The 26,219-nt window shown below is 46.1% G+C and overlaps 2 protein-coding genes across 4 annotated transcripts; both read left to right on the forward strand.

Annotated features, from left to right (window-relative positions):
- Positions 1 to 837: 837 nt before the first annotated feature.
- LOC105569030 (sulfide:quinone oxidoreductase, mitochondrial) lies at positions 838 to 4,532 on the forward strand. The gene is made up of 9 exons (XM_012025157.1): positions 838 to 1,194; positions 1,382 to 1,522; positions 1,603 to 1,711; positions 1,784 to 2,008; positions 2,872 to 3,072; positions 3,153 to 3,362; positions 3,436 to 3,622; positions 4,027 to 4,273; positions 4,362 to 4,532. The coding sequence occupies exons 2-9, from the start codon at positions 1,437 to 1,439 to the stop codon at positions 4,420 to 4,422; spliced, it is 1,326 nt and encodes a 441-aa protein (XP_011880547.1). The 5' UTR covers positions 838 to 1,194; positions 1,382 to 1,436; the 3' UTR covers positions 4,423 to 4,532.
- A 928-nt stretch (positions 4,533 to 5,460) lies between these two features.
- Positions 5,461 to 25,780, forward strand: LOC105569031. 3 transcript variants are annotated; one of them, XM_012025161.1, is made up of 14 exons: positions 5,461 to 5,551; positions 14,881 to 15,015; positions 15,190 to 15,376; positions 15,486 to 15,868; positions 16,060 to 16,509; positions 16,586 to 16,722; positions 16,819 to 16,936; positions 19,388 to 19,501; positions 19,622 to 19,714; positions 19,943 to 20,138; positions 20,289 to 20,426; positions 20,569 to 20,640; positions 21,062 to 21,136; positions 22,383 to 25,780. In XM_012025161.1, the coding sequence occupies exons 2-14, from the start codon at positions 14,908 to 14,910 to the stop codon at positions 24,905 to 24,907; spliced, it is 4,596 nt and encodes a 1,531-aa protein (XP_011880551.1). In that variant the 5' UTR covers positions 5,461 to 5,551; positions 14,881 to 14,907; the 3' UTR covers positions 24,908 to 25,780. The 3 variants fall into 3 exon arrangements, with proteins under 3 accessions (XP_011880551.1, XP_011880548.1, XP_011880550.1); XM_012025158.1 differs by lacking the exon at positions 5,461 to 5,551 and adding an exon at positions 5,916 to 6,069; XM_012025160.1 differs by lacking the exon at positions 5,461 to 5,551 and adding an exon at positions 10,812 to 11,045.
- Positions 25,781 to 26,219: the final 439 nt, after the last annotated feature.

The following is a 26,219-nucleotide window of genomic DNA, read 5'->3' on the forward strand; positions in this document are numbered from 1 at the left end:
AATCGCCTCATGTACTTCCTCAAGTCTTTCGCATCGGTTCGTATTATGACTGTATCGTGTAAATTTAAATATAAAATGGCTCTCGACAATTAATTTAAGACTTCGAGGACTCCCGCGGCACATTTACGTCGTTGACACAAGCGTTCTCTTAAAACGATATTTACAGGAACAAGTATTATGCGTGGTCTACAATACGTGGAGTAAGCGCATGGAGTAAGGAGTAAGGGAGAGCCCTAACTTCTAGCTTTTGGTGTAAGGAAGCTGAAATACGGGCATGATTTTTAAAATAATTGTAACACTGATTGATGGCATTTTGATTCACCGAGAGTAAGCCTAAGAGCTGAAGTAGGAGTAAGAAATAAAATGGATTTATTTCCTTACTCCTACTCCTTACTCCAGCTTACTCCATGTATTGTAGACCAGCCTTTACATGTCCACGGTCCATAATTAACTCTGGAGACCGCGTAATCAGAGACTGGCCATAAGAGTTCGTCAAGTTCCCGCGAGTGAGAGAGAAACATAGGCCATCTCACTCTTCTACCGTCGTAGAGAAACGCAGTAGAGCGAGACAGCCTATGTTTCTCTCTCACTCGCGGGAATTTGACGAACTCTTATGGCCAGTCTGATTACAGGGTCTTCAATCAGCGTCGGTTTTGGCGACATTGGCGAGCCCTGAGCGAGATTATCGCGGCGCCCATTCGAATTCGAGGGCTCAAAATTCTCGAGGGAGAAAAGACGAGGCGATGACGTCGAACGACGAGCCCGATTTTGTTTTTATATCTTAGGGAATCTCTCGCGCGAAAACGGAGTGAAATATCCAATGCCGAGCCACGCGATCGTTCGAAAGGTTCCAGCAGCAAATCGAACAATACCCTTTCACGCGCGCGTCTCTTTTTCCTCGCGTTTTTCAGCCGCTCGAAGGCGACGCGCCGCGCGTCCGCCGGCGTTCCGTCAGTTCCGCGTCCAGCTCGATCCAGCTGTGGACCCGTCATGGTGTACCGGACATCGTGGCCGCGGGGGACCGCGACGTGGACGGCGCACGTTTCCGAGGCCGCGATTGTCGAACACGGCCTTCTTTCCCCTCGAGTGGCTCGCGATATCGCGAGGTGGACGCGGGTGGCCAAGCCGGCCGGATGTGAGGGATTAACCTAGAGCCAGGAGATTTTCGAAGGGCAGATCCCGTATGTAAACAAGGTACAGCTGTCCGCCGCCTCGTCGATACGCGATAGCGGCCCGCGGTTGTTAACGGCATTTCTTTATCGCGCCGCACCGATATTTTTCCGCCGCCTGGCATCGTCGTCTTGCTTCACTACGACGGCCAGCGGTGCCGTATTGTTGACGCTGCGATGAAAGATTGACGCTTCTGACGATTCTTTTACAGGCACTCGAGCCACACTTGTCGCATTCTACGCAGAATTTGACTTTTGGGACGCGTCATGTCTCGCCTACTGTTGTCCCGCGCTCAAGCGTCGCTGCCGAAGCGTATGTCGCTTGGAAACGAGTGCAGGCAGACCCATCATTCGTAAGTACAGTGTTTCAAGGAAAAGTTACGTCGCTCGTTACATACACGTGTCTAACATTCGCGATATTTTGTCGCACCAGCTGCAAAATCCTCGTGGTGGGTGGCGGCACCGCCGGCTGCTCGATGGCTGCGAAACTGGCGAGGAAGCTGAGCGAGCCGGAGCAAGTTATCGTGCTGGAACCCAGCGATGTGGGTAATAAGTAGAACTCGCAGTGTAAACGCGGTACCTTCGTAGACGATGAACTCCCTCGGCTTTTCCAGGTGCATTATTATCAACCCTTGTTCACTCTGGTTGGCGGTGGTGTCAGTCCTTACGCCTCGTCGAGAAGGAACATGAGAGAGGTTCTGCCAGAGAGGGCGAAGTGGCTGAGAGCTTCCGTCGTCGGGTTTCAGCCGGACGTTAATAAAGTGTCGACGCGTGACGGAGACACGATACAATACGACATTATGATCGTCGCGCTCGGCCTGCAATTGTACTGGGACAAGGTGAGACGGTAACACCTCAAACCGAATTCTTACGATGGTCCAAGCAAGACTGAGATACCGCTCGGCGGGGTTAAAGTAGTGCCTAGTTAAAAAGATAAAAGTTGAACAGCTTTAACTTAGTTACATTGTAGCCTGTTAACTTTTAAGGGTGTATTGGACGTACAATCTTAGACAGAAGCGCATGAAATTGGAAATACCTGAATATCTACTCTTAACGCATAGTAAATCTAGATGTAAGAAGCTCGAACGATAGTTGGAGTCTTAGTTGTGCTCCTACAAAGGTATTTTCCCCTTTACAAATGATTTTTCCTGCATTATTTGCGATTTTTTTCACTCGTGAGCCTAAACTTTTGACAGTGAAAATACCCTGATTTCAACTTAATAACTCAAATATTTTCAAAACTAAAAACATTATTCAGCAGTGCTGGTAAACACATGTGATTTCAAAATACATATCGTGCCGACAGCGCGAATGTCTCAAGTTATATTTTATTTCTTTAAAACGGCGTAGTAAAGACTTTTGAAACTTGGTAGATATTTTCATCTATTCGTATATTAGATGTATAAAAAAATTCAAAACACTGGTACTATTTCTTCTACATTTTTTTATCCGTTTTATTCTACATGTTTTATCCGTGAAGATCGGCTCTTTCTATAAGAGTACGTGTAAATTAAAATATCTCGGCAACCGTTTAGTGGATGCATTTTTACTTTTCTGCAGTACATTGGGAAGACTAAAAGAACAATTTTACAAATTTCTAGCGACTTTGTGCTATTTTGAAGATAGGTCCGATACATCCTTAACTGAATTTAGTTGCGTTTTATCGGTAACTTTTAATTTACCTGTCTCCGGCCGCTCACAGATTCCAGGCTTGACAGACGGCATACGCGACCCTGACGCGCAGGTCTGCTCCATTTACGGGTCCGACACCGTGCCGCTGGTTTACGAGAAGATAAGGAACACCGGGCGGGGGACCGCGATATTCACGTTTCCGAATACTCCAGTCAAGTGCCCGGGCGCGCCTCAGAAAATCGCCTACCTCGCTGAGGACTACTTTCGTAAAGTATAATATATCCCTGCAGTTATCGCGCGTCAGCTTGCGCGCGGCAGCTCTCCGTTAATCGACGTTTGTTTCGCCCAAAGCGCAAATTACGAAGTGGCATCGACGTCGTGTACAACACGGCGTTGCCGGTCATATTCGGAGTCAAGAAGTACGCCGATTCCCTCTGGGGCGTTTGCAAGCAGAGAGGCATCACCGTTAATCTGCAAACGAATCTGGTGAAGATAGACCCGAGCAAGAGACAAGCCACGTTTGAGAAACTAAACTCTCCGGGAGAGACATTGGTGCAGGAGGTACGTTTTATCTGAGATTAATAATTGATATTATTACCGATAAATTATCTCGTTGCTCTCGCCGTTTTACTAGTACTCACTTCTCCACGTGACGCCTCCGATGGGACCGCCCGCGGTTTTGAGGGAACACCCGGCGTTGACCAACGAAGCCGGATTTCTCTGCGTCGATCCCAAAACGCTGCGACACACGAGATACCCGAATGTATTTGGCATAGGCGACTGTACAAACACACCGAATTCCAAGACAATGGCCGCGATAGGTAAGGAAAGAGTGTACCGTCCACATTTAATAGATGACAAAATCCCAGTAAACAAGTAACGGTCACATAACATCAATATTACACTAATAAGAAGATTCTTCAATGTCGCCAGCAGTAATTAGCAACGTCAGTGTTTTCGTGACTTTACCTGGCATTTTTAATAATACGTGCCTCAGTGGTCGAATTGGTAAGACGTCCGTCTAGAGTGTAGGGAAGGCCAGGTTCAAACCCTGGCTGAGATAATAATTTTCGCAATAAATTTTCCGTATTATTAAAAATGCCAGATAAAGTCAAGAAAACACTGACGTTATCAATATTATAATTTCGTACTCAACAACGTGTTAATTGGCTGTTACTTGATGTTCACTGGGATACGATGATTCCTGCAACATTTCATTACGCAGCCGCGCAGGGAAAAGTGTTGTACCAGAATATACTGGATGATTTGGCCGGCAAACCGATGACGATGGCCTACGACGGTTACGCGTCGTGCCCGCTGGTCACCGGTTACGGCAAGTGCATCCTGGCAGAGTTCGACTATAACTTGCAACCAAAGGAGACCTTCCCGGTGGACCAAGGCAAGGAATTCTACGCTATGTTTCTGCTGAAGAAATATATGTTCCCGTTTATATACTGGCACTTGATGTTAAAGTAAGAATTACAATCGACATAGAAATATGTATATGTGAAATCTTGTGTTAAACCTTTGTATTACTACATAATTTTTTTTTTCACGCAGAGGATACTGGAACGGACCAGAATTCTTCCGCAAACTCACGAAGGTACTGAAGAAGGATTAGTGTGCTCGTAGAAGGAAACCGTAAAAATATTTCTACAACACAAGAGAGCATGTACATATATAAATACATATAATCCCCTTTTGTATTTCTTATACAAAGATGTATTTTAATAATATACATAATATATTTATAACCCAGATAACACGTTTGTCAGAAAGAAAACTTTAAGATGACGATTTTAGGAAAACATTTAGTTATATCGAAAATGATGTCCAGATGATATCTTGCAATCATTATTTACGAGAAGCATCTATTATGAAAAAATCTTTGAGATATCTCATTTGAGAGATTTCTTAAATTACACCAATCAACTTGCAGCTATTCCAGAAATGGTGCAAGTTGATTGGCTACGCATTTCTCGGAACTAGAACTTGGACCAAATTCTAGTATCGTGGAGGCTCGATTCTTGAATATATTCGAAGGAGAGATGATGTATACGAATATTCTGCTCTGAAGCCCGTATCAGACTACGGATTGGGATTAGGATTAGATTGAAATTTAACCAATCACAGTAAAGTTTACTAATCTCAAGTTCAGTAACTTTTACTCTGATTGGTCAAATTTCAATCTTAAGCCCGCTGCAGACGATGCTATTTTTCCTGCTGGATTGCTTGCAATCTAATAAATTACTATCGTTGCACCACTCAGCACTCAGGATTCCTAGTAATTTACTAAATCGCAAGCAATCCAGCAGGAAAAATAGCATCGTCTGCAGCGGGCTTAATCCCAATCCCAATCCGTAGTCTGATACGGGCTTTACAGAAAAGTTGAAAGTCGATTGGTTAAAGCCATGTGAATAGCCAATCAACTTGCAACTTTTCTGTAAGAGCAGAATTTTCACATACGTTTCCTCCTTGGAATAAATATTGAAGAATCGAGCCCCAGGAGCAGGGAATAGAATTTCTGACGCGTTGGATTGGTTGGCAGTCCTGTTTGCGAGAGTTGCCCGCGACCGATGGCAGATGGCGCCAGAGGACCCGTGCGCGCGCGGCGCCGCCGTTCGCGATTTCGTTCAATTCAACGGCCACTCGGCTTTCGCTCGGTGTCCGTCTGTGGTATTCATGGCCGGTTGGAGGCACGAGCGCGTGGCGTTTACTCGGAAAGTGTCCGCGATCGGTAACAGTGACAGGTAACCGTCGGCGACGTGCGTTAACGGCGGCTCCGCGCGTTCTGGCCGCGCGACGCGGAACGAAGAATCCCGCCTGACGCTACGCGAGCCCCGGTGAGGAAAATCGCCCCCCCCCCCACCGCCCCTCGCGGACGTGAGACGTCGCGTCCGGAGAGTCTCGAACCGGCGGCACGGTACCGCGCGCGGGCATTATCGCGGCGCGTCGATGCGCGGACGGTGAATTTCTGGTTGCATCGGGCGGAGCGACGGAGGGAGGAATCTGTGCGGGAGATCGGCAGCGGCGGCGACGGCGACGCCGACGCCGGTGACGCCGGTGGAGGCAGAGAGACTAGAGGCAGTGACGGAGGCGGCGGCGGCGGCAGAGGGGGAGGAGGCGGGGGAAGCTGTTCATCGAACGGAACAGCCGCGCGCGCGGAGGAGCGGCGATACGGAGCGCGGAGAGCCGAGTTGCGTTCGTTGTACGGTTCGTGAAACGGGCGCGGGCATATCACGGGAAAGGAGGAGGCGGCGATTCGCTGGTAGGTAAGTGTCCGCTCTCGTCGATATTACGAGCGGTCGCCGCCGCCGTCGCCACCGCGTTGCGTTGTTGCGTTGCGGTAGCGGCGGCGGCGGCGGCCCGACGGCCATCCCGGCCTGCGCGAGTCGAGAGAGCGACGGGCGCCCCCGGAACGGGGGCCTCGCTCTCGCCTCTCGGCGCTCGCCGTGACTCGCGCCCGACGACGACGGGCGCGAGTGACGTAGGCGCGAGGGGTGTGTCAGCCTTCGTGGGCTCCGTCCGCGCGGCGCCACGCCGCGCCGCGCGGCGTCGCGTCGCGTCGCGCGGCGTCGCGACGCCAAGCGACGTGGCCCCGCGCGCGGAATCGACCCTCCGTCGGCGACGCGCCGTCGGGCTCTGCGTTTCGCTTCCCGCGGACTCCGGGCGACCGGGATCGTCCCCCTCCTCCCCCGAAAACGTCGCCATTTGCACGATCCCGCCGTCTCCGGGCGCGCGGGCTACCCCGCGTGACACTCCTTATCGCGTATCTCTCGGGCGGGCTCACGGCGCGCCACTTTGATGGGCGGCGATCGACGCTCGGGTTAAACGTCGTCGCGCCTCGCTAATTACGCTCGCGACCGTATCGCGGCCGCCGTCGCGCCTACACGTTTGTGTCAACCTGTCGTACTCGGGATTGGCTCGCGAACGTCGGTCCCCGTTCGCGTCGGGTCTGGGAGTAGTCTTCGCTGTACGGTTCCTCGTTGGAACCGAAATCCGCTGGAATTCCGACCCGCGAGCGCGCCCGTCCGTAGGCTATAGATAGATCTACCGAGGGAGGGAGAGATCCTCTCTCGTCTCTCTTTCTTTCTCTCTCTCTCTCTCGACAATTCTCGTGTATTTTGATGAATCATTCGCGTTCCGATATTTCCGATTGTGTCTGTTAATGGTCGCCGCGACAACAGGTTTTCGGGACCTACATTCGCGCGACGGCTCGGGACAGCCGCACTAAGCGAGAGAGAGAGAGAGAGAGCGCGGGACGCGAAGCGACGAGCCGTGTCCACGAGCGTGGAGTAAAAGCTAATAAAGTAAAGAAACGAAAAACGCGAAGTTAATATTTAGCTCGATAATCGATGACCGTTTTATATCCACTCCGCGTGACCAGTTGTACCTCTTCTTTTTATTGCTCCTCTCTCTCTCTCTTTTTTTTTCTCCCTTTCCCTCTCCCCGTCGCGGTTACTTTCGTTTCTCGTAGCTGATAGCGTTTCAGGACGCTCGCTCGCTACGACGGGCGTAATCTGCGATTAACCATGACGTCATTGCGTTATTAAGTGCCCGCCGCCGTCCGGCGTTCGGTCGGGCGGCCAGACAATCCGCGTTCGCCTCGTTCGTTTTGGCGTATGATGTCAGAAGGCACCGGCGGCGCGATGCCATTTTGTCAAAAGCCGACCTGCGGTTCCGCCGCAGGCTCGCCGAGCGCCGCTTCCCGACCGACCTGGGGCTCGCGCTCGTTAAGAGAAACGCGTATGCGAAAATTCTGCTCTTACAAGAAGCGTTGCAGGTCGATTCGCTGGAAGGAACAGTCGGCTCTCTGCGAGAGGAGACTTTTCGCATACGCGCACCTCCTGCGAATGAATTCGAGAATCGAAACCCTGGTCGACGATTTATCGTCCGTCGTCGTCGTCGTCGTCGTCGTTGTTATCGATCGCCCGGCCCTCAGCTCCGCGATAATCGCGCGGACGCTTCGGCGTCCCGATAACTCGGCGAGCAAGATCGAGGAAAAAGTCGCGGAATTGATAGGATCAGGGCGGTACATCCGTAGTCCCGGTCTCAACCCTTCCAGTCGCCGCGCGAATTTCTCGCGGGTCCTCGAGAGACCTCGATAAATCCGCGACCCAAGGAGAAATGAAAAGTCAAGATGACGTCAATTTCATGTCATATTGACCGAAATATGACGTAGATTCGGTCAATATGACATCAAATTGGCATCGTCTTGATTTTCATTTCTCCTTGGGAACTTTCGCGCCGAGAATTTAGGGCCAGCTTCACAAACGTTGGTTAACTGCTAACCAAAGGTTAATTGATCCGCTGTCTCTTCTTAAATAATAAGATGAAAAAAGATAGGGAGTCGACTGAACCCCAGTTAACAGTTAACCGATGTTTGTGAAACTGGCCCGAACTGATTCTCCGGCTCTTCTTAAATAATAAGATAGAGAAGGATAGGGAGTCGACTGAACCCCAGTTAACAGTTAGCCGATGTTTGTGAAACTGGCCCTTAAGTATTTTCCTTGTTCAAATAGGTTTTCGGAATCACGTAGTGGCACGTGAGAGAGGGCCTTATTTTGGAAACAATATTTATTCAGACTCCGCGCGCGCGCGCGCGCGCGACGAGTTTTGTTGTTACTTCGCGGTTTGGATGAAATGTTGAAACTCTACACTAGACTCGGGACGATTTTAAACGTGAGATTACGAGAACGTCTTCATTACGCTGGTTTTTATCAGTGCAGATTATCTTTAATCTCGGTTTAACTCGCTTATCATCCGTTTTCAGTTCCAAGAATTAGAAAACTGTAAATAGCGAGTTAAACCGAGATTAAAGTTAACTCGCACCGATAGAAACTGGGGATTCGGAGGCCGGTAGACTGATGCCTGATCTACAACGTGCTCTTTGCGTCTGGAAAGCACACTGTTTTACATAAGCGAGTCGAGACGCTTCAAAGATCTGTCGACAGCGTACGATTGTACGGCGCATAATGTACAATTTATCAACTTGCACAAGTTCTTTAAACGTAGAGGAAAGTCTCCTGTTATGAGACAGGCTTCTTACGTGAGATAGCAGGTTCTCAACGTCGAAATTCAATCACAAATCGTTTCTCGCGACGATCGCGCGGTCTAACAACGAATTTTCCGCTAAACAGATTCAAGAACAATGAAGTCGTGGTGGAACCAATAGATGATGCTTGTTAATTTGACAGAAACCCCGCCGAGGGGGAAACCGCTGACCAAAGTCTTGTACACCAATGCCCACTAATGCCCAGTGGGCATTACTTTACCTTATTGTCTTATTTTTATAATGCCACCGCAAGACTAAAGCCTCCGCTACAATGATTCTCGGTTCTGTCTACAATGGTCATAGTCGTAAGAATAATTGACTGCGATTGGTCAATTCAGTCGCATAAGAATTGACCAATCGCAGTCAATTATTCTTACGACTACGACCATTGTAGACAGAACCGAGAATCATTGTAGCGGAGGCTTAATGCGCCAAAAATGCCTAGTAAAGCCCAGTAATGCCGCAAATCTGTACGCCACAGTGCCCCGAGCAGTTTACCCCTCGAACCCCGCTATCTTATATTAGGAACTTGTCTCATAATAGGAGACTTTCCTCTATCGTCTACAAAATAGAACGTTTCCAGACGCAAAGAGCACATTGTAGATCCGGGGGTCAATTCTGTCTCTTGCACTACAGTGAAAAGGCCTAAAAGCGAGCAGCTTTGTCTCTTTCCAACTGTCCCCTTGGAAAGAGACGGAGCCGCTCACTTGTAGCATTTTCACTATGTTGTAAGACACCGAATCGACCCTCAGGCTTAACGGACGCGGTAGAGCTCGAGCGAATCGGCCCGGAAAAGCCGGATCTCTTCGGGCCTGCGAACAAGTGCGATCTGCGGGAGAGACGGGCACGCGTGCAGGTGCACACGAACGTCACGCACGTACGCACCGCGTATAATTCCACGGCTACAGGTTGCGTAAGGGACCGATCGTTGTATCACACGAGTCCATGCGTTGCCGCGACACAGGGGGGGACCCTTGCCTCTCTTTTTTTTCCTCTCTTCGAGTCACGGTCGCGTCTACAATACCGGATTCGACCATCGAATCGAGGAACGGGCCCAGAAACTGACAATGGACCGTTGAATCGACGCCAGACATGCCGATTGTCCGTAATTACTTGCGGGCGCTCTTCATTGTTTCATGTCCATTTCTACATGGAGAGACTTGTTCTTGGAAAATTTACCCTGAAAGTCGTGTAATCGTGGGACAACGTGGCATTGTGAAGAACTTTGTGAGAGTTTTTTTGAGATTTTGCCATACATTTTACTAGTGAACTAACTTCTGGTTAACAATTAACCAGAAAACGAAAAAGCGGGCCTTAAAGTTGATCTACATTGGTACACGGGGAGAATTTTCTCTCAAAATTTACCCTGAAAATTAGGGCCTGGTTTTTCATTTTCCGGTTAATTGTTAACCAGAAGTTAGTCAATTCTCTGTCTCTTCTTGTAAAATAACAGAAAGGGATGGAGAGTCAACTAACTTCTGGCTAACAGTTAATCAGAAAATGAAAAAACCGGGTCTAAGGATGTTTTGCACATATGATAACGTAGCTGAAATACGACTTTGACGAATATGTGCTCTTTCTAGTCGGAAAAACGATGGGTAAATCGCGGAGGGCATTGTGGTGTACAGATTTGCGGCATTAACTTTTTTGGGCATTGCTGGGACATTATAAAGATATAATAAGGTAATGCTCACTGGGCGTTAGTGGGCGTTGATGCACAAGATTCTGGTCAGCGGTTTCCCCACTCGGAAAAACTAGAAAGAGGTAAAACTGAATTAAAGCGAGATTAGAGTCTCTCGGTATAGAAATGGACATCGGTGCCGGTTGAAGCGAAGGTGAGTTAGGAAACCGTTGTACACCTGGGACGAGAGAAAGAGAGGCGAGATTAGCGAGATGGGAAACGCGCGCGGATCGTGCCCGACTCTCCGTCCCTGGGTTCCTCTCTATTTTAAGACGAGGACTCGCAGACTCGCGGCAGTGAGCACAGCGAGCCCGGCCCGCGATCGCTTTCATTCAGCCCGCGGAGAGACCCGCGCGCAGTCCCGTTATCGTCCGCGATAAGCGTATTTACGAATGGGACGATACCGCGACTCCGGGAAGCTGGTAGCCCGCTGATCCGGAATAGAAGTCTGCCGTTGTTCGCTTCGCGGTTGGAGAAACTCGGGGCCCCGAGCCTGGCGGCTGCGAATGTACGGGGGAAGCAGATTACTTTGAAGCGCGTAATCGAGCCAGTGATTTACACGTTATGGAAACCCATCCGTCCGTCTGCTCGGAAAGATCGTTGTGTGGTCGAGCATTCGTCGTTCATGGGGACACGACGTTGCGTTCCTGTTGACGTAACGTCCTCTCTCTCTCTCTCTCTTTTTTTCCTCCGTCGATTGCCACTTGGTCAATATCGCGGCCGATATTATGGCACCGTATCGCGCTGTCAACGAAGCCAAACGCGCGTATATGCGAGGGACTTAAACGAAGCCACTTACGCCGAATACCTCAACCCCTTAACGTTAATTACCATCAATTCGCACCGAACCACCGTTCACGGTCGCCACTGCATTTTTTTCCTCTGAGCGACGTTCCCGAATTGAATTCGGTCAAAGTGTATCGAAAGTACATGCGCGATTGGCTGACGAATCGCTGTCGTGCGTGCGCTTGTACTTGGCAAAACTTCAAACGGTGATACTCTGCAAATGCCACGCGTTATTTTCGTTAGATGCGATTTGCCTCTCTTACGAGCAATTTATCTCGCGTAATTGAAATCAATCTCCTTATTACAGTCAATTTTAATTGATAATAGTAATACACGTGTGTACTGTCTCTTTTAATTATTCGAACAATTGCAAGTTGTTTGGTGGTAAAACTACTTTACAAGAAGTGCTTACCATATATGTAGATTAAGGCCTGTGTCCACAATGCTGGAACTTGGTCCAAGTTCTAGGCTCCGAGAAATGTGTAGCCAATCAACGCGCAGCTATTATGGAGTAGCTGCAAGTTCACTGGCTACACATTTCTCGGAGCTAGAACTTGGACCAAGTTCCAGCATCGTGCACGCAGGCCTTTAGACCGTAATACATTTCATTAAGAGACTATTCATTTTTATTTAAATAATATACATCAATATGCGCGCTCTTGGTCACTGCTTTACAAACCTTTTGCGCTTATTGAACTAATTCCATCTCATTGTTACACTATTGCTCCTTAATTATTCCAACGATAAACATTCTATACTCCGCTCCGACATCCCTTACTGTCAGCATTTTATTGGAGCAATCTTGGAGTGTCATTATAATATATTGATTGTAATTGTACGTATATTATCGAAACGACGTTTGCCTCCAATAATCCTTAAGTCGACATCGTATTATTAAAATCTGTTTTATATAAACAAAGAGAACACGTGGAAGAAATTGGAGGATGCTTAGAATATCGGCAGGAACAACGAAATCAGTTCAACAAATGCAAAACGTTTGTAGAGCAGTAATTAAAGCGAAGGGTGCGCGTACAACGTTCGTCTTCAATTATCCTCGAGTCGACATCGTATTATTAAAATCTGTATTCTGTAAACAAAGAGAACACATGGAAGAAATTGGAGGATGCATAGAATGTCAGCTGAAACAATGAACTTCAAAGACTTTTTAACGTTCAAAACTCCTTTCGACCATGGTTTGTGGTCCTTTTCAAGTGATATCGTGTCAAATGTTCAGTGTGATAAATTAAAGGAACAGAGCTTAGATTCCCAAGAGGCAGAACATGATTGAATAAACAATGAAATTACAAGCAGTTCAACAAATGCAACATGTTCGTAAAGTCGTACGCGTTACAGTCACTCAAAAAGTAACGAATCGTTACTTTGCAGTTACTTTCTTGCAATGAAAATAAAAATATCAAATCTGCGTTTGAATTAAGTGTCGACAAAAGCGTTTATGTGCAAATGCAAAACCTGGTGCGATCCGTGGAGGTTTAAAAAATATGTAAAGGAACTATTAATGTAACTATTAAATTAGTTACTAGTTAGCGAAAAGAAATGTAACTGATTGTGAGTCGAGTTACAGTTACAGATGGAGAGAACTTACTGGAAAACAAGTCGTAGTACGTAAAAAATAAATATATGTCCATCGAAATAAAGAGATCGATTACATCACTCACCGACAGACAAGTGTCTAGTCATACACCGGCCCAGAGAAAAACTGCTTGTTTGAATATATTTTATCAGAAGAAAAAGCATTTTTATCTTCTCTACAAAAGTAATGACATCATTAAATTGCGTCAACTAAAATGGACATTTATACAAACTAGATACTTTATTATCTTAAAATTATATCCAAACAATCGAGCATAAGATTTTACCTCGGATTTTACCGAAAGAAATAAAGGAGACAGTAACACTAATGGGACAAATTTTTAATACTTATTCAACAAAAATCTAATGCAAACAAACTTTAATGCAAATAAACGTTTCGTTTCAGAGATGGCCTTTTCTAATTTAATTGTTGAATTTGAATATTTTATCATAACCGAGGTTGCAAAATGTTAATAAAAATACATGTGCATGTGACACGAGCAGAAATAGCGACGGGACGTAACGCGATGATGAGATAATCGACGAATATAAATCTCAAACGTAGATATAGCGCGGCGCGAGTAAACAGAGTGGCAAGGCTCCTGGCTGTCTTTTATTCTCACGTCAAGTCCACGGGGTTATCGATTGCTACTCCGGGTAGAGTATCAAGAAATACGAGACACGTACGAAATCATGCGGAGGGAGCGAATTTGGCCGTACAATCGGACGGGTTCGATTGTGTTTCGCGCTTGCGTGCTACGTAATCCTGCGGTCAGCCGTCGCGCTCTTTTTTTTTTCCTTCCATTCCCCTCTCTTTCTCCTGCACTTTGTCCGTTGTTGCAGCGGAAGTGCACGCGCATGACGTTTTCCGGCGCGGTAACGAGTCGGAAGCCGCGGGCTTCGCGGGCGGCGAAGCGAGTCGGTCGAGTCGCGGAGGCGACTCGTCGATTTCTGCGAGGCTCTCCCGGGGGCGAATCCGGTCGCGTAACGTCGAATCCCGACGGGCGGAGAAAGAAGACGCGGTTCTCTCGCCGGGCGAAAGGGAATCGCCGCGCACTTGGCGAATTGGAACGCGGTCGCGCGACGTAACCGATGCTCGCGCGCCGGCGAAACACCCGGCGTGGGATTTCCGGCCGACGCGGACGGACGGACGGACGGGGCCGGCGAGGGAAACGCGGCGTGAAAAGGTGGAAAGCGCCGCGCGGCCCCGCCGTAGGACGTGGACGCGCGCGTATAGCCGGGTGCGAGAGCGTTGCGTGGTGCGGCGATGCCACCGGTACTTGGCGTAAGGAAAGCCAAGCGGTGAACGACCGTTGACACAGATCCCGAGCCGAGCGAGCGAGTCGCGCGGGTAAAATAGCCGGCACAGTTGAGCATTCTATTTTACATCGTTAACGGGACGACGCCCGCGGCTAATTAACGGGGCCAGGGGGGAGAAAAAAAATCGAATGGACGAAACCCCCCCTCCACCCCCCCCCCACCCCCGCGCCCGAATAAAGGGGTAACCGCGCGCGTTGTGTAAACGCGTTCCGCGTCGTCGTTGCACGCACACGATTCCCGGTAGGGCCCCCGCGACTTTATTGATCGCACACCGGTAAGGTGTCCATACCCTCGCACCGGATTCGGGAGAAACGAGCGTAAACGCCGCGCTTTCGCATAACGCGAAACGGCGGCGTGACCGACGCTTCGGCGAAGCGCCAGGCTGCCGTTGCGCGCCGTGGCCTACGTTGCTCTCGGGTTGCTCAGGTCGATTCCGTTCTTTGTCCATTGTCCGCTGTTCCTGGAACGGGCGCGTTACTTGGAAGAAGAGTCCTTGGCCGTCGCGCAAAGTGATCGTTTGTTTAATATCAATTATGATGGGACTGGATCGATGTTAATTTTTTCCCCCCGTACTTTTATGCGTTGCCACTTTTAACGAAAATTGACCTTTAGCTGTAGCGGTGATACTGGAACATGACATTTTACAGTTGCCGGTACTTGTACGAGGCTCGAAAATGGCAGACACGAGCCAGCAGGCGTTAAGCGAGCCACACACGAACGGAGTGATGGACGGTTTGACGGAAGATGAAAAGAGCAAGATGAGACCCGCCGATATCGATGCGGTAAGTCGCGCGGAACACGTTTCCCCACTAATAGAAATCGAAGGATGCGTTTCGGGGGCGCTCCACTGCTTTCTTATCCGAGTTTCCGCCAGCGCGAGAGACGCTTGGAAGACGAGCGAGTTAACAATTCGCGTGCAAACACCTTTGAACACGAGGATTCCATTCATTTTGCAGGATATGAGAGAAATGGAGAGGAGAAAGAGGGTCGAGATGATGATGAACTCGCGAATCTTCCGGGAAGAGCTGGAACGTATAATTGAGACACAGATGAGGGACGGTGCTGGACCCTCTGGTCTCCTGCAACAGATCTCCGATATGATGGGCGCACAGGGGGCCCGATTCAACGGCAATGTGTTCAAAAGTTAGTCTTGTCCCCTTCGAAACTGCCTCCTCCCCCTGCTCTCTCTTTTTTTTTGTTGTTTTCATTTGTTGCTCCTATTCTGACACGGTTTGCTCGGGGAAATTCGCAGATTCAAATTGCGTCTTGCCCATCAACGACATACGCGGCGTGGAGAGCATGGGATACGCCAAGGGCGAGAAATTGCTGCGGTGCAAGATGGCAGCGGTGTTCAGACTGCTCGACCTCTACGGATGGACGCAGGGCGTCGGCGGGCACATCACCTCCCGCCTGAATCAGGATCAGGAGCACTTTCTGGTGAATCCTTACGGGCTACTGTATCACGAGGTCACCGCCTCGAGTTTGATCAAGGTGGACATGCAGGGCGCAATTGTCGAGCAGGGGACGACGAACTTCGGCGTGCACGTCACTGGTTTCCAATTACATTCGACAATGCACGCTGCGAGACCCGATATCAAGTGTATTATTCATATTACTACTCCGTCCGTTACCGCTGTGAGTAAACGCCTCGCCTCCTGTTTCTTCGTTCTCCGATTTATCCGCCTCTCGTCTCGTGTGTCTTTTACGAGCGCTTTGTGCACATTGTGCTCGCGATTACGCGATGTCGCTTTAATAGCGGTTGATGAGGAACATTTGGCTCCGCTCCGTAAGGAATTGACTGACGCATGTATAACACGTTGTTGTAGGTTTCCTCCTTGAAGTGTGGATTGTTACCAATCGGTCAGGAGAGCATAGTGATAGGCGAAGTGAGCACCCATCAGTACATAGGAGGTTCCGTCGAGCCGGAGGAACGGGAGAAGATCGCTAGAAACCTCGGGCCGATCAATAAGGTTATGCTCCTGACGAATCGCGGCGCCCTTTGCTGCGGAGAAACAGTCGAAGAGGCGTTCTTTAACGTTTACAATACCGTAGTCGCCTGCGAAACGCAGCTGAAGCTAATGCCCGCGGGCGTAGACAATCTAAGCCTTATCAGCGAAGAATCGAAGAAAGCTATATTCGAAGCGTCACGAAAACCACCGATCCCTCAGCAGCAGAGTTCAGCGGTGGAGTCGTCCGCTCTCGCGGAGAAACTCGAGAAACGCTGGAGAATCGGCAGCGCCGAATTCGAGGCCCTCATGAGGATGCTTGATAACGCCGTAAGTTTGTTCTGACCATTCGCTGTAATATTTGTGTAGGAGTAATATATCTCAACGTCGCTTCTTTTCTCCTCAGGGATTCCGTACGGGCTACATATATAGGAATCCACTTGTAAAGGGAGAACCCCCGAAACCGCGAAACGATGTTGAGGTTCCACCGGCCGTGTCGTCCCTAGGATACCTGCTCGAAGAGGAGGAATTGTATAAGCAAGGGTAAGTTTCTACTCTCCTTCAATTCGGGGATATTTTGTTTTAACGCCACTAGGTATTCACGACTCAGCCAATTTCTCATTTCTTCCCCTCGCACAGGCTGTGGAAGGGCGGACGCAAAGGTACGGACAGATCCCGTTGGTTAAATTCGCCAAATGTTTACCAGAAGGTTGAGATCCTGGAAACTGGAACACCCGATCCTAAAAAGATCACCAAGGTAGAAGTCATTACTTTTGAGAATAAGAACGACTAATTATTAATTTCCACGCCGCGAGTAAGCAAGCACTTTTATTGGACAATTATAACCGCGTATTGTGGCTGCTAATCGGATTACGAGTTGCGTAATAACGAAAGAGGAAAGCTTTAAATGTGTCAAGTGCAAAATTAAACAGTTATGACATATTAATATATATATATTAATAGTTATAACATATATTGATATAGATTGTAGAATCGTTTATCAGATTTGTTTGCTTAATTTCATTTGAGAATATTATTTTTGAGACTCTAATTTTCCTTCAGACCCTTTGATATTTCGCTTTGCGATTGTATCGCAGATCTGTCTAATTAGATAAAAACTTTGTTGATATTAGATTTTTGTAGATTGAATAATACCACGGTAATATTATAAAGATTCTTTGCTTTGTTTTCCGTGAATAATTTTTATTTTATCGAACAATGTTGAAAGGTATTTTTAGTGATGATCGAGAAAGACAGATGCGCATATTTACGGCCGTAAATAGATAGTATATTCATATATGCAATGCGACGTAACGCATTGGTTATTTCGTTTTGTTAGCAGTCAGTTGCATTTTAAAGTTGCACGTTATGTTGTGCAACTTCGTCTTGTTTTTATCAAATTATTTTTATTAATTTTAATTTTGTTGTACAAGCAGAGACCAATATACTAATTAATCACGATTAATTATATAAATTCCACGCATTCCAACTTGTGCCATTAATTATCAACATTAACTGCTGATACGTAACGATAATACCTTTGATATTATGTAACTTTCAATCATGGCAAACGTATCTTTGAACAAACAATATATCTTATTGACGTTGGTTAGAGTGTACTGACTTATATAGCGATATATCGCTCTTTTAAAACTACTTATAGATATAAATCTAACTCTTGTTACAACAGAGCTTGATTGACATTATTTAATAAATGCTTATTATAATGCGACAAAACTAATTGAAAGTTCAAAGTTGGAGCAAAAATCACAGTTTTAGACGCTACGACCAATGTGTGTTCCTGTGCCTGTGTGTATGCACGCGCGTACGTGATTTGTGTGTACAAACATTGGTCACTTGATAACATGATATTAACGAAAAGATATCACATTTATTATTTCAAAAACTAATTTTAACGCACAACTTTTCATATACGTGCAATAGAAGTGTTACCGCGATATAAAAAAGTATTAAATAATTTTTCATTTTTAATTTGTTGCCAGTTGAAAAAACGTTTTATGGGCTATATAATTTTTTTTTATCATACATTTATCTACATTTCGAGATTGATGGCATGATTAGAATAACTCGTTTTTCTAAATCGTAAAGAAATGTTCTCTTAGTATATTACTATTCAATAAACACGAATCTTTTATAGTAAAGTATATACAATAAGATTATAACGCGCGCAAAACGAGAGACAGAACGAGAGCGGTTAATATTTCCGCAAGCGACAGTTACGAAACATTAACGTGTTGAATTCCAGTCAATCGTTAGTATAAGTACCTCTACGTATAAGATATTAACGACTGTTCTACTGTAGCTTCTTGATGTTTAAATAAAGTTATACTGCTGTTTGAAAAAGATGATTATATCAACTTTAATGGAGCTTCAACTTTAATAGCGTTCCAAGCACTATTTATAGCCCGCAGACGCTACGTTAATAAATTTAGCTTACTTTCTACGATGCGAAGTTATATGTATGTTGTCGTCTACAATATATTTATTGACAATAATTACACGATTCTGAGATTATCTGTTCTGCGAAATAACCCTCCATCAAGTAGCCTCGTACGTAATCTTGGGATAAAAGTTTCGTACGTGTAATAGAAGTACAATGGTTTGGCATTTCAAGTTTGTGGCGTTCTATCCCATTATTGTATTAGGCGGGAATAAAATAACGGTTTTATGTATTGTGTCTTAAGTATTTTTGCCACAATATGTATATAAAACATATGTAAATGTTTCTCACGACTCTGTATGAATGTGTGCCTGATCTCATCATCAAGATCTCGTTGGCCTGGTTACACTGAGCCCACTGCATTTACAAAACCAGATCAAGTGACCCTTCACATTTCGCAAATCTAAGCCATTTTCTTGAAGCTAAATGTTAGGCTTAGCAATTAATGTTGCCAGATTGTCGAGTTGTACTTTCGTATTGCATGTAATTGTATTGAATTTTTTTTTCGAATCACTCAAGACGCTGAAAAATGTGAATTGCAACAATATGACACACAGCTGCGATACCAAATCATAATGTTATTAAAGATATGTTGCCAGTTTTAATTATTCTCTGGGATAATCTATTAAAGGGGAGAAAAATATGCAGCAGGCACACATAGCATGCAAGAGTCTTACCTTATGTTAGCATAATTGCTTCTCACAATGATTCGAAGGGGGTCGACTAATGTTCTGGTTTTGTGTGTAGTGGGTGTCTGATGGATCTCCTACCCATAGCAGCACACCAGTCAAGATAGACGGTGCTCTTCAGTTTGTTCCGAAAAATACCAACCCAAAGGAGTTCAAACAATTACAACAGCAGGTAAGTATTGTCCGTTACATTCGCGTTATACCAAATTTGTCTTTGTTTCTGCTTTCTTTCCATATCAGTTAATTTGCATAAATGGGAACGTACAAATTTGATGTACTTTCGTATCTCTAGATTAAAGATTATCGACGGGCAGAGAAAATATCGGCTGGCCCGCAATCCCATATACTGGAAGGTGTATCATGGGAGGAAGCTAAGAAAATGCAGGTACACAAGTTTAAGCATCAAAGTTTTCTCTTGATTTCAAGTACCAGTTAAATAAAGTCATTGAATTTAGTGAAAAGGAGCCTCCTATTAAGTAGCGGTAATTACGTGCTGTTCTGATTTGTATTTGAATTGCAACAGTAGCATCTCTTTCTGATTATTAATTACTTTTATAAGCCCCTGCAGAAAATGTGTACGTTATCTTTAACTTGCATACTCGTTGTTTACAAGGACGCGACTATTAGTGGTACCGGAGAACAAGTAGTTTTAGTAGGAGCCGCTAGCAAGGGTATTATACAACGTGGTTTCCAACACAATGCGATGGTGTACAAGACACCTTATGCCAAAAATCCTTTCGACGCCGTCACGGATCAAGAATTGGACCAGTACAAGAGAGAAGTCGAACGCAAACAGAAGGGAGATCCTTGTTAGTTCCATTCGTCTCACTTTTCTCATCCAATGTTTTCCTATATTTTGCATGCGCCGTATATTTGTATCCCGTATCTTAGAATTACTCCAATGTTCACTTCAATGTTCACCGGACGTTGAACATTAATATTACCTGTTCTGTAAATAGACGATGAGTCACAATCAGAATCCGAGGCCTTGTCGTCCTTTAACATCAGTCGTGCGACGCATGAATCCAGCACTGCCAAGAGTCCTATTCAGTCACCGGTTTCTGTTACTTCGGAAACGGAGGAGGAGAGTAGAGACGGTAAATTCATACGTTTAATTCACAAACGGGTTTCCTCACGCACTTCGTGCGATGTACCATATTCTGAGTATTCTGACCTTTCATCGTCGACTTTTATTTTCTACGTCATTAACGAACACTCGCGTATACTCCTTTGCTACAGAACCCCGAGTATTGCGAATAGAAACGAAACAAGTGCCTGCGCCGAGTCAACCCGAAGTTGTGTTAAGCGATGGTGAGTCTTTCCTCATATTTTTTTCTTTTTTTTTTTAAATTCTATCCTAAGCAAATGATCTCATCAGCCTATAGATTTTTCAAGTGAGTGATTAGTTACAATGAGACGGTTACTTTAATTCAACTCCGATTCTTGCATGGCCAACTTTTATTTGCGGGCTTTCCTTATTATATTTGCATTATCTGCCTTCATAACAAATTCGCAACTTCACTAATCAGTAAGAGCACGTTACAATTGCGCACAAAGATACACAGTTTTGCACGAGTCTGTGTAATAGTCAATAATTCGCAAGATGAATACTACGTGAGAGATACTAAATACATATAGCATTATCAAGCGTCATGTAACGACATCGGATCACGAGACGCATTTTACTGATGAACAGATATGAATCGTGTACGTATTTATTTTTAATACGCAGTGAATGATGCTACTACAAAGTACCTTAATGAGATGCGCTACAGCATGACTGAGCGACAAAGCGGTTACAAAGGAGGTGAGTTTCATTCTATACAGGCAAATGGGGATCTAAATCCATTATTTCGGATTACTCTTTTCCTGGCACGCACTGTTTACGATGTTCCACTGAAGAACTCGTATCTGATGTTATATTTGTCAAATAATGAAATTGCACGCGACTTTTCTGACTAATGAAAACATGGGCAATGTTAAGAGGAAAAGGTTTTATGAAATTAATTATTCACTTGAAAACTGCGACATAGAGGATACATTATCTTCAGTTTAACTTCGTACATAGTTTTGATATGATTTAATTAAACTCATTTGAGATACGATTTCATCCGGTGTTAAGCTGCACCTTTTCCAGTACGGAATACGCTCCCCATCCGCAATAAAACGCACGTACATACGTTAACCCTTTGCACTCCGAATTATTTATATTATTATAAATATTGCATGTATTAGTTTGGACTTGAAAAAATGTCGAGTGAGACTCGACAAAGGAGCTCCTGAGATAAAAACTGACGTCGAGTCACACTCGACATAGGAGTGCAAAGGGTTAACGATTGTGTAAATATATTCGTTTTCATATTATTACCGATTTGTATGCAAAACTATCACTGTCATGCTTTTGCCGTATACAGCATATGTGTGGAATGCTTTCTCGTCTTCTTTCGCCACTCGAAATAACGATTATAAATGCTTGCACCAATGACTGCCATTCATGCACTTTCGTTAATCTCGTTTCTTCTTTATTTCTACGTGAAATGATGTAGAGATTTTGAAAACTCACGTGTGTTTACATCTGAAATTTGTATCCCAAGCTCATATGAAAATTACATCTTGGGATTTCTTTTTAAAAACGGGGATTTAACTAATGACGAAGACCAATAATGAATAATAATGACAAATAATGATTGATTAATATAAATTCATGATAGCTGTTCTCCTTTTATTTTGCACTGCAACGCGAATCGCTCTAAGTAGTAGTCATACTCGGGATAGATAAAATAGCAGGTTTTGCGCGCAATAATACATTTCTAAAATTCATAAAAGTAAAGAAACTTGTAGCTAGAGGGTGAATATGTAGTTTCGTCGGCTGTAACTATCGTTACTTGTAGCACCTATTTCGAGCGCAGCGTAAGCGACGAAGAAGACCCGCGAATGGTGGAGAGTATCCAAGTGATCGTGAACGTTCTCTCCGTTTCTCCGAAGCGAGCAAACCGATCGATCGTTCGCCGATTCCTACGTCCGAGATATACATTTGGGCATGATGCTTGCAGATTACGAACTAGTCAGCAATTGCGGCAGCACGAGCAGCGAATGTACGCAAACGTACTTCGGCCGGCGGCTTCTCGAACGTCCTTACGATAGCCTCCACTTGGAGAACGTTAGAACCTCGACGACCGCCGAACTAAAGAAACCTCTTCTAATCACGAAAACGCTCGTTAACAGTCAAGACCAGATCAAGCCGAGAGCGTTCTTTCACGACAAGGCTCTCCTAAAGTCGCGCTACGAGGCGAGGCGGAAATTTTTCGAACATCTCGAACGTCAAAGGAGTTTAGCGGCGGACCCGGTCGCATGGACGGAGGCGACGAGTCCGAAGATTGTCGGGTCAACGTTTGAACAAAATCCCGCGGTGGGTTCGAGTGAAAATCCGCATGTTCATCTTGAAAAATTGATTGACGCGAGTACGAAGGAACACGCCGAGAATCCGAACGGCGAGACACGATCGAGCAACGAAATCGCGGAACATTCCGTGGAGTGGACGAGCATCGCGCAGCCGAGTTTCGTTAAACATGTTCAGGTGGAGGAGACGAGTCCGAGTTCGCGTAATATTGTGTCCTGCACGAACGCCGACAGTCAGACAGAGGAGGAAATGGAACGTGAAAGGACTGAATGTCCAACGGTCGAGACGACCGTTTCTATAAAAACGGAGTCTTCAACACCTCGTGGAAATAGATCGGACTCTGTGGCCGGCACGAATGACGAACCGCAACGGCATATATTGGCAGCAACAACGGCGACGAATACGGAAGCGACACTTGCGCGCAGCTGCGCTGAAGCATTTCAGCGTGATAAGAGAGATAACGAGGAAGACTCGCGACTGCCGAGCTATTTCTCTTTCAACAATGAATGGACCATCGATTCTTACATGTATGAGTGCGGCGAAGATAAAGAGGCATCGGCAGATAGGGAAATGAACGGGGAGTTGAAATCGACGGTGGAGCTGAGGAAACAAAGCGTTCGGTCTTGGCTCAAAAGCTCCACGTGCGAGAACAGCTGGCCGAATAGCCCGGAGGTCGACCCGTACGAATCATATTGCAACGATATCACAAAGATTGTCGAGAGCATCGACGTGAATATCGCCTCGTCGAGGACGGAGCTGGACGCGTTGCCCGACACGGACACCTGTGTCAAGTACAATCTTGACTCGACGAATATGAGCCTCATTTACAGCCTGACTCCACCGGCGGCTGTTGACCAAGACGAGAGCTGCAACGACGATACTTCGTGCGATTTGGCGGAACGCTCGTCGGAGTGGCAGTCCGATTCAACGAGAAGCCACAACGACGAGCCGTTGAGCGATTACATATGGATAGAACCGACGACGAAGACGGAGGTCGTCGGGTCCACGCAAAATCGCAGGTCGTCGAGCAAAAGCAGCAGCCACGCGGAGATGGATCAGCCGTCCATATCCGAGAGCCACTCGGCAAGCGGTTCCGACATACTAGAGCTGCCTAGCCGCACGATCCGCGAACTTAAGGACATCGACGGCGAGGTCTTCCTCAACGGGATCAACGAATCCGCCAACGAGATCATCGCCGATCTCAACGCATCCGATGAAGCGCCGTTGAACGACTCTGTGGAAATCGCTCGGCAGATCATCGCCGAAATTATCGAGTCCATTTACGTACTGCTGCATTTAGATTCCTCGATTTACGACCTCAGCATCGTGAGAGAAATCATCCACAACTTGATCGACAGTTACCATCACGAGTGCTCGCTCGTGGGATGTGCCGATCGAGAGTGCGTGTCCGATTTCTTCAAGACGGTCGACAATGACGTTGACAATATTTGTCGTATCAAAGGCTTTCTGGGGAATCTGTCGTCGGACGTTGACGATTGCGATAATCGGGATTATGAAATGGAGGTACACGAGACGGAGGGTAGCGAATCCCCCGCCGTGATCGAGTTTTGCACCGTGGCGAAGAAGTTGCCGGTCGTCGCCATCGATAATGGTGCTTTGGAGTTGAACTTTCGCGTCGTCAAAGTCTCGACAGACGAGTATGCGGAGGTGTCGCCGGGCGTCCATCTTCACCTGTTCGACAGAGGCTCGGTCGACGATGATCGCGGTAAAGCCAGGGACGGCAGAAGCGTAGCCGTGATAAAATCAGAGATGGAAACGTGGCCGTGCGATCAATGCTCCTACTGCCGCGAAGAGGAGTCGATGAGGGAGAAACTGAGTTGCCTGACGCCTATAAGCGAGGAGCCGGACGATGCTTCGCGCCCGCCGGACGAGGTCGTCCATTCCGTCGCACCCGCTTTAAAAAATCCTGTCGACGAGCAGTCGCGTCACTTGGAGGATATCAGCGAAGAGAGCGCGGCGATAAATTCCGCGAGGAAGCCCGTTTCCCTCGACGACACCTACACGATCTCCGAAATTCTCTCGGATGACACGAACGATCTTGAGGAACGGTGCGACGTTTGGGACTCCTCCATAGATTGCATGTCGTATTCGTACGAGACCAAAGAGTTCATGCGCCTGGAGAAAGCCCTCGCGGACAACTCGCGATTGAGCGCGTAACGCTCTGCTCGTCTTTCAGAAAGACGGCGTTATGTCGTATCTTAATTCATGATTGTACAATTGAATCGCCAAAGAGTATCGTTTTTCCCGGTGAGAAGGGCGAAACATGTTTGACGATTGACTCGTCAATACATGCGACCGTGTCGCAACAGCGTGTTGCTCTCACATTTCTTTCTCTTAATATTCACGTGTGCGAGGAGCATACAATGTCGAATGGTTTGCACGCCAGACCTTGCATGCTACTTTGTGCACGTTTACTTAGCCCGTTTAACGCGCCGATTTTCTGTACATTTCCAGAAAAAATGACAAAGACCTGTTCTGTATGAGTACGCGCGCGTTAGATGCTAAGAGACTTGCGTTATTTTAGTATCTGTTAAGTTTTGATGATTCTATTTTTTTCTCATAGCTTTTATAACTTTACCGTTCCTTCGTGAACGAACCCTTGGTCTTTCCCTGCACGATCGACTTTAACCATATCTGAATCGAAAATGAAAATTTGACAATTTCTTACGTGCAGATTAACATTGACATTCTCGAAGTCTTAACGTTGTTTTCTAGTGTTTTGCTTTTCCGCCTATTCTTTTTGTTTTTTCTTTTTATTTTTGTCAAGTTATGACCAACGTACTTGCTATTAAAGACGAAGGATATTGTTGTTTCATGCAATGCACTAATTTTAACGTTGTACTTAATTTTTTTGAATGCGACAATAAGTTTAATTGATTGTTACATTATATGATACGCACTTACGCCATTTCCTACTTACGCTATTGTAACCAAGTTAACTTACAAATGTTTATATAATTCATTTATACATTTTCTAATATCTACCGCAACAGCCTCAAGGTGTTTGATGATATAAAAGTTTGCACATTACGCTTCTTATCATTTTTCTCGTCGTTCTATTCGGACCTGCGTCAATCCTCACCGTTTATCCCGTTACCTTTTCAACGCTCTACGTGCACCTTGCAAGCTGCGAATGATCGATGCTAAAACGTGTTTGCTTGGGAATGATTGAGTTTATGTAACGAGCGAGTATACTCTGATGAGTGCCAACCAACGTCGGTTTTTCGAAAGGTAAGATGTCTGTCTCTTTCTCTCGCTTCTTCTCATTTTTATGCTTAAAGTTTGATAACACATAATCGACAGCTCGGCGAGACTAATTTCAATCCTTCGGCGTGCAGATTGCTTCGCAATTAGAACGACTGTCTCATTACCGTTGCTTGACGGGTTCGATTATTTTGTTATTACAACGAACTGAGGATTCACGTCCTGAATAATCAATTATTTGTGTTCCAGGAGAGAATACCGTAAA

This window comes from Vollenhovia emeryi, unplaced genomic scaffold (genome assembly GCF_000949405.1).
Source record: "Vollenhovia emeryi isolate VEMERY1.0 unplaced genomic scaffold, V.emery_V1.0 DF939126.1, whole genome shotgun sequence".
Lineage (NCBI taxonomy): Eukaryota > Metazoa > Arthropoda > Insecta > Hymenoptera > Formicidae > Vollenhovia > Vollenhovia emeryi.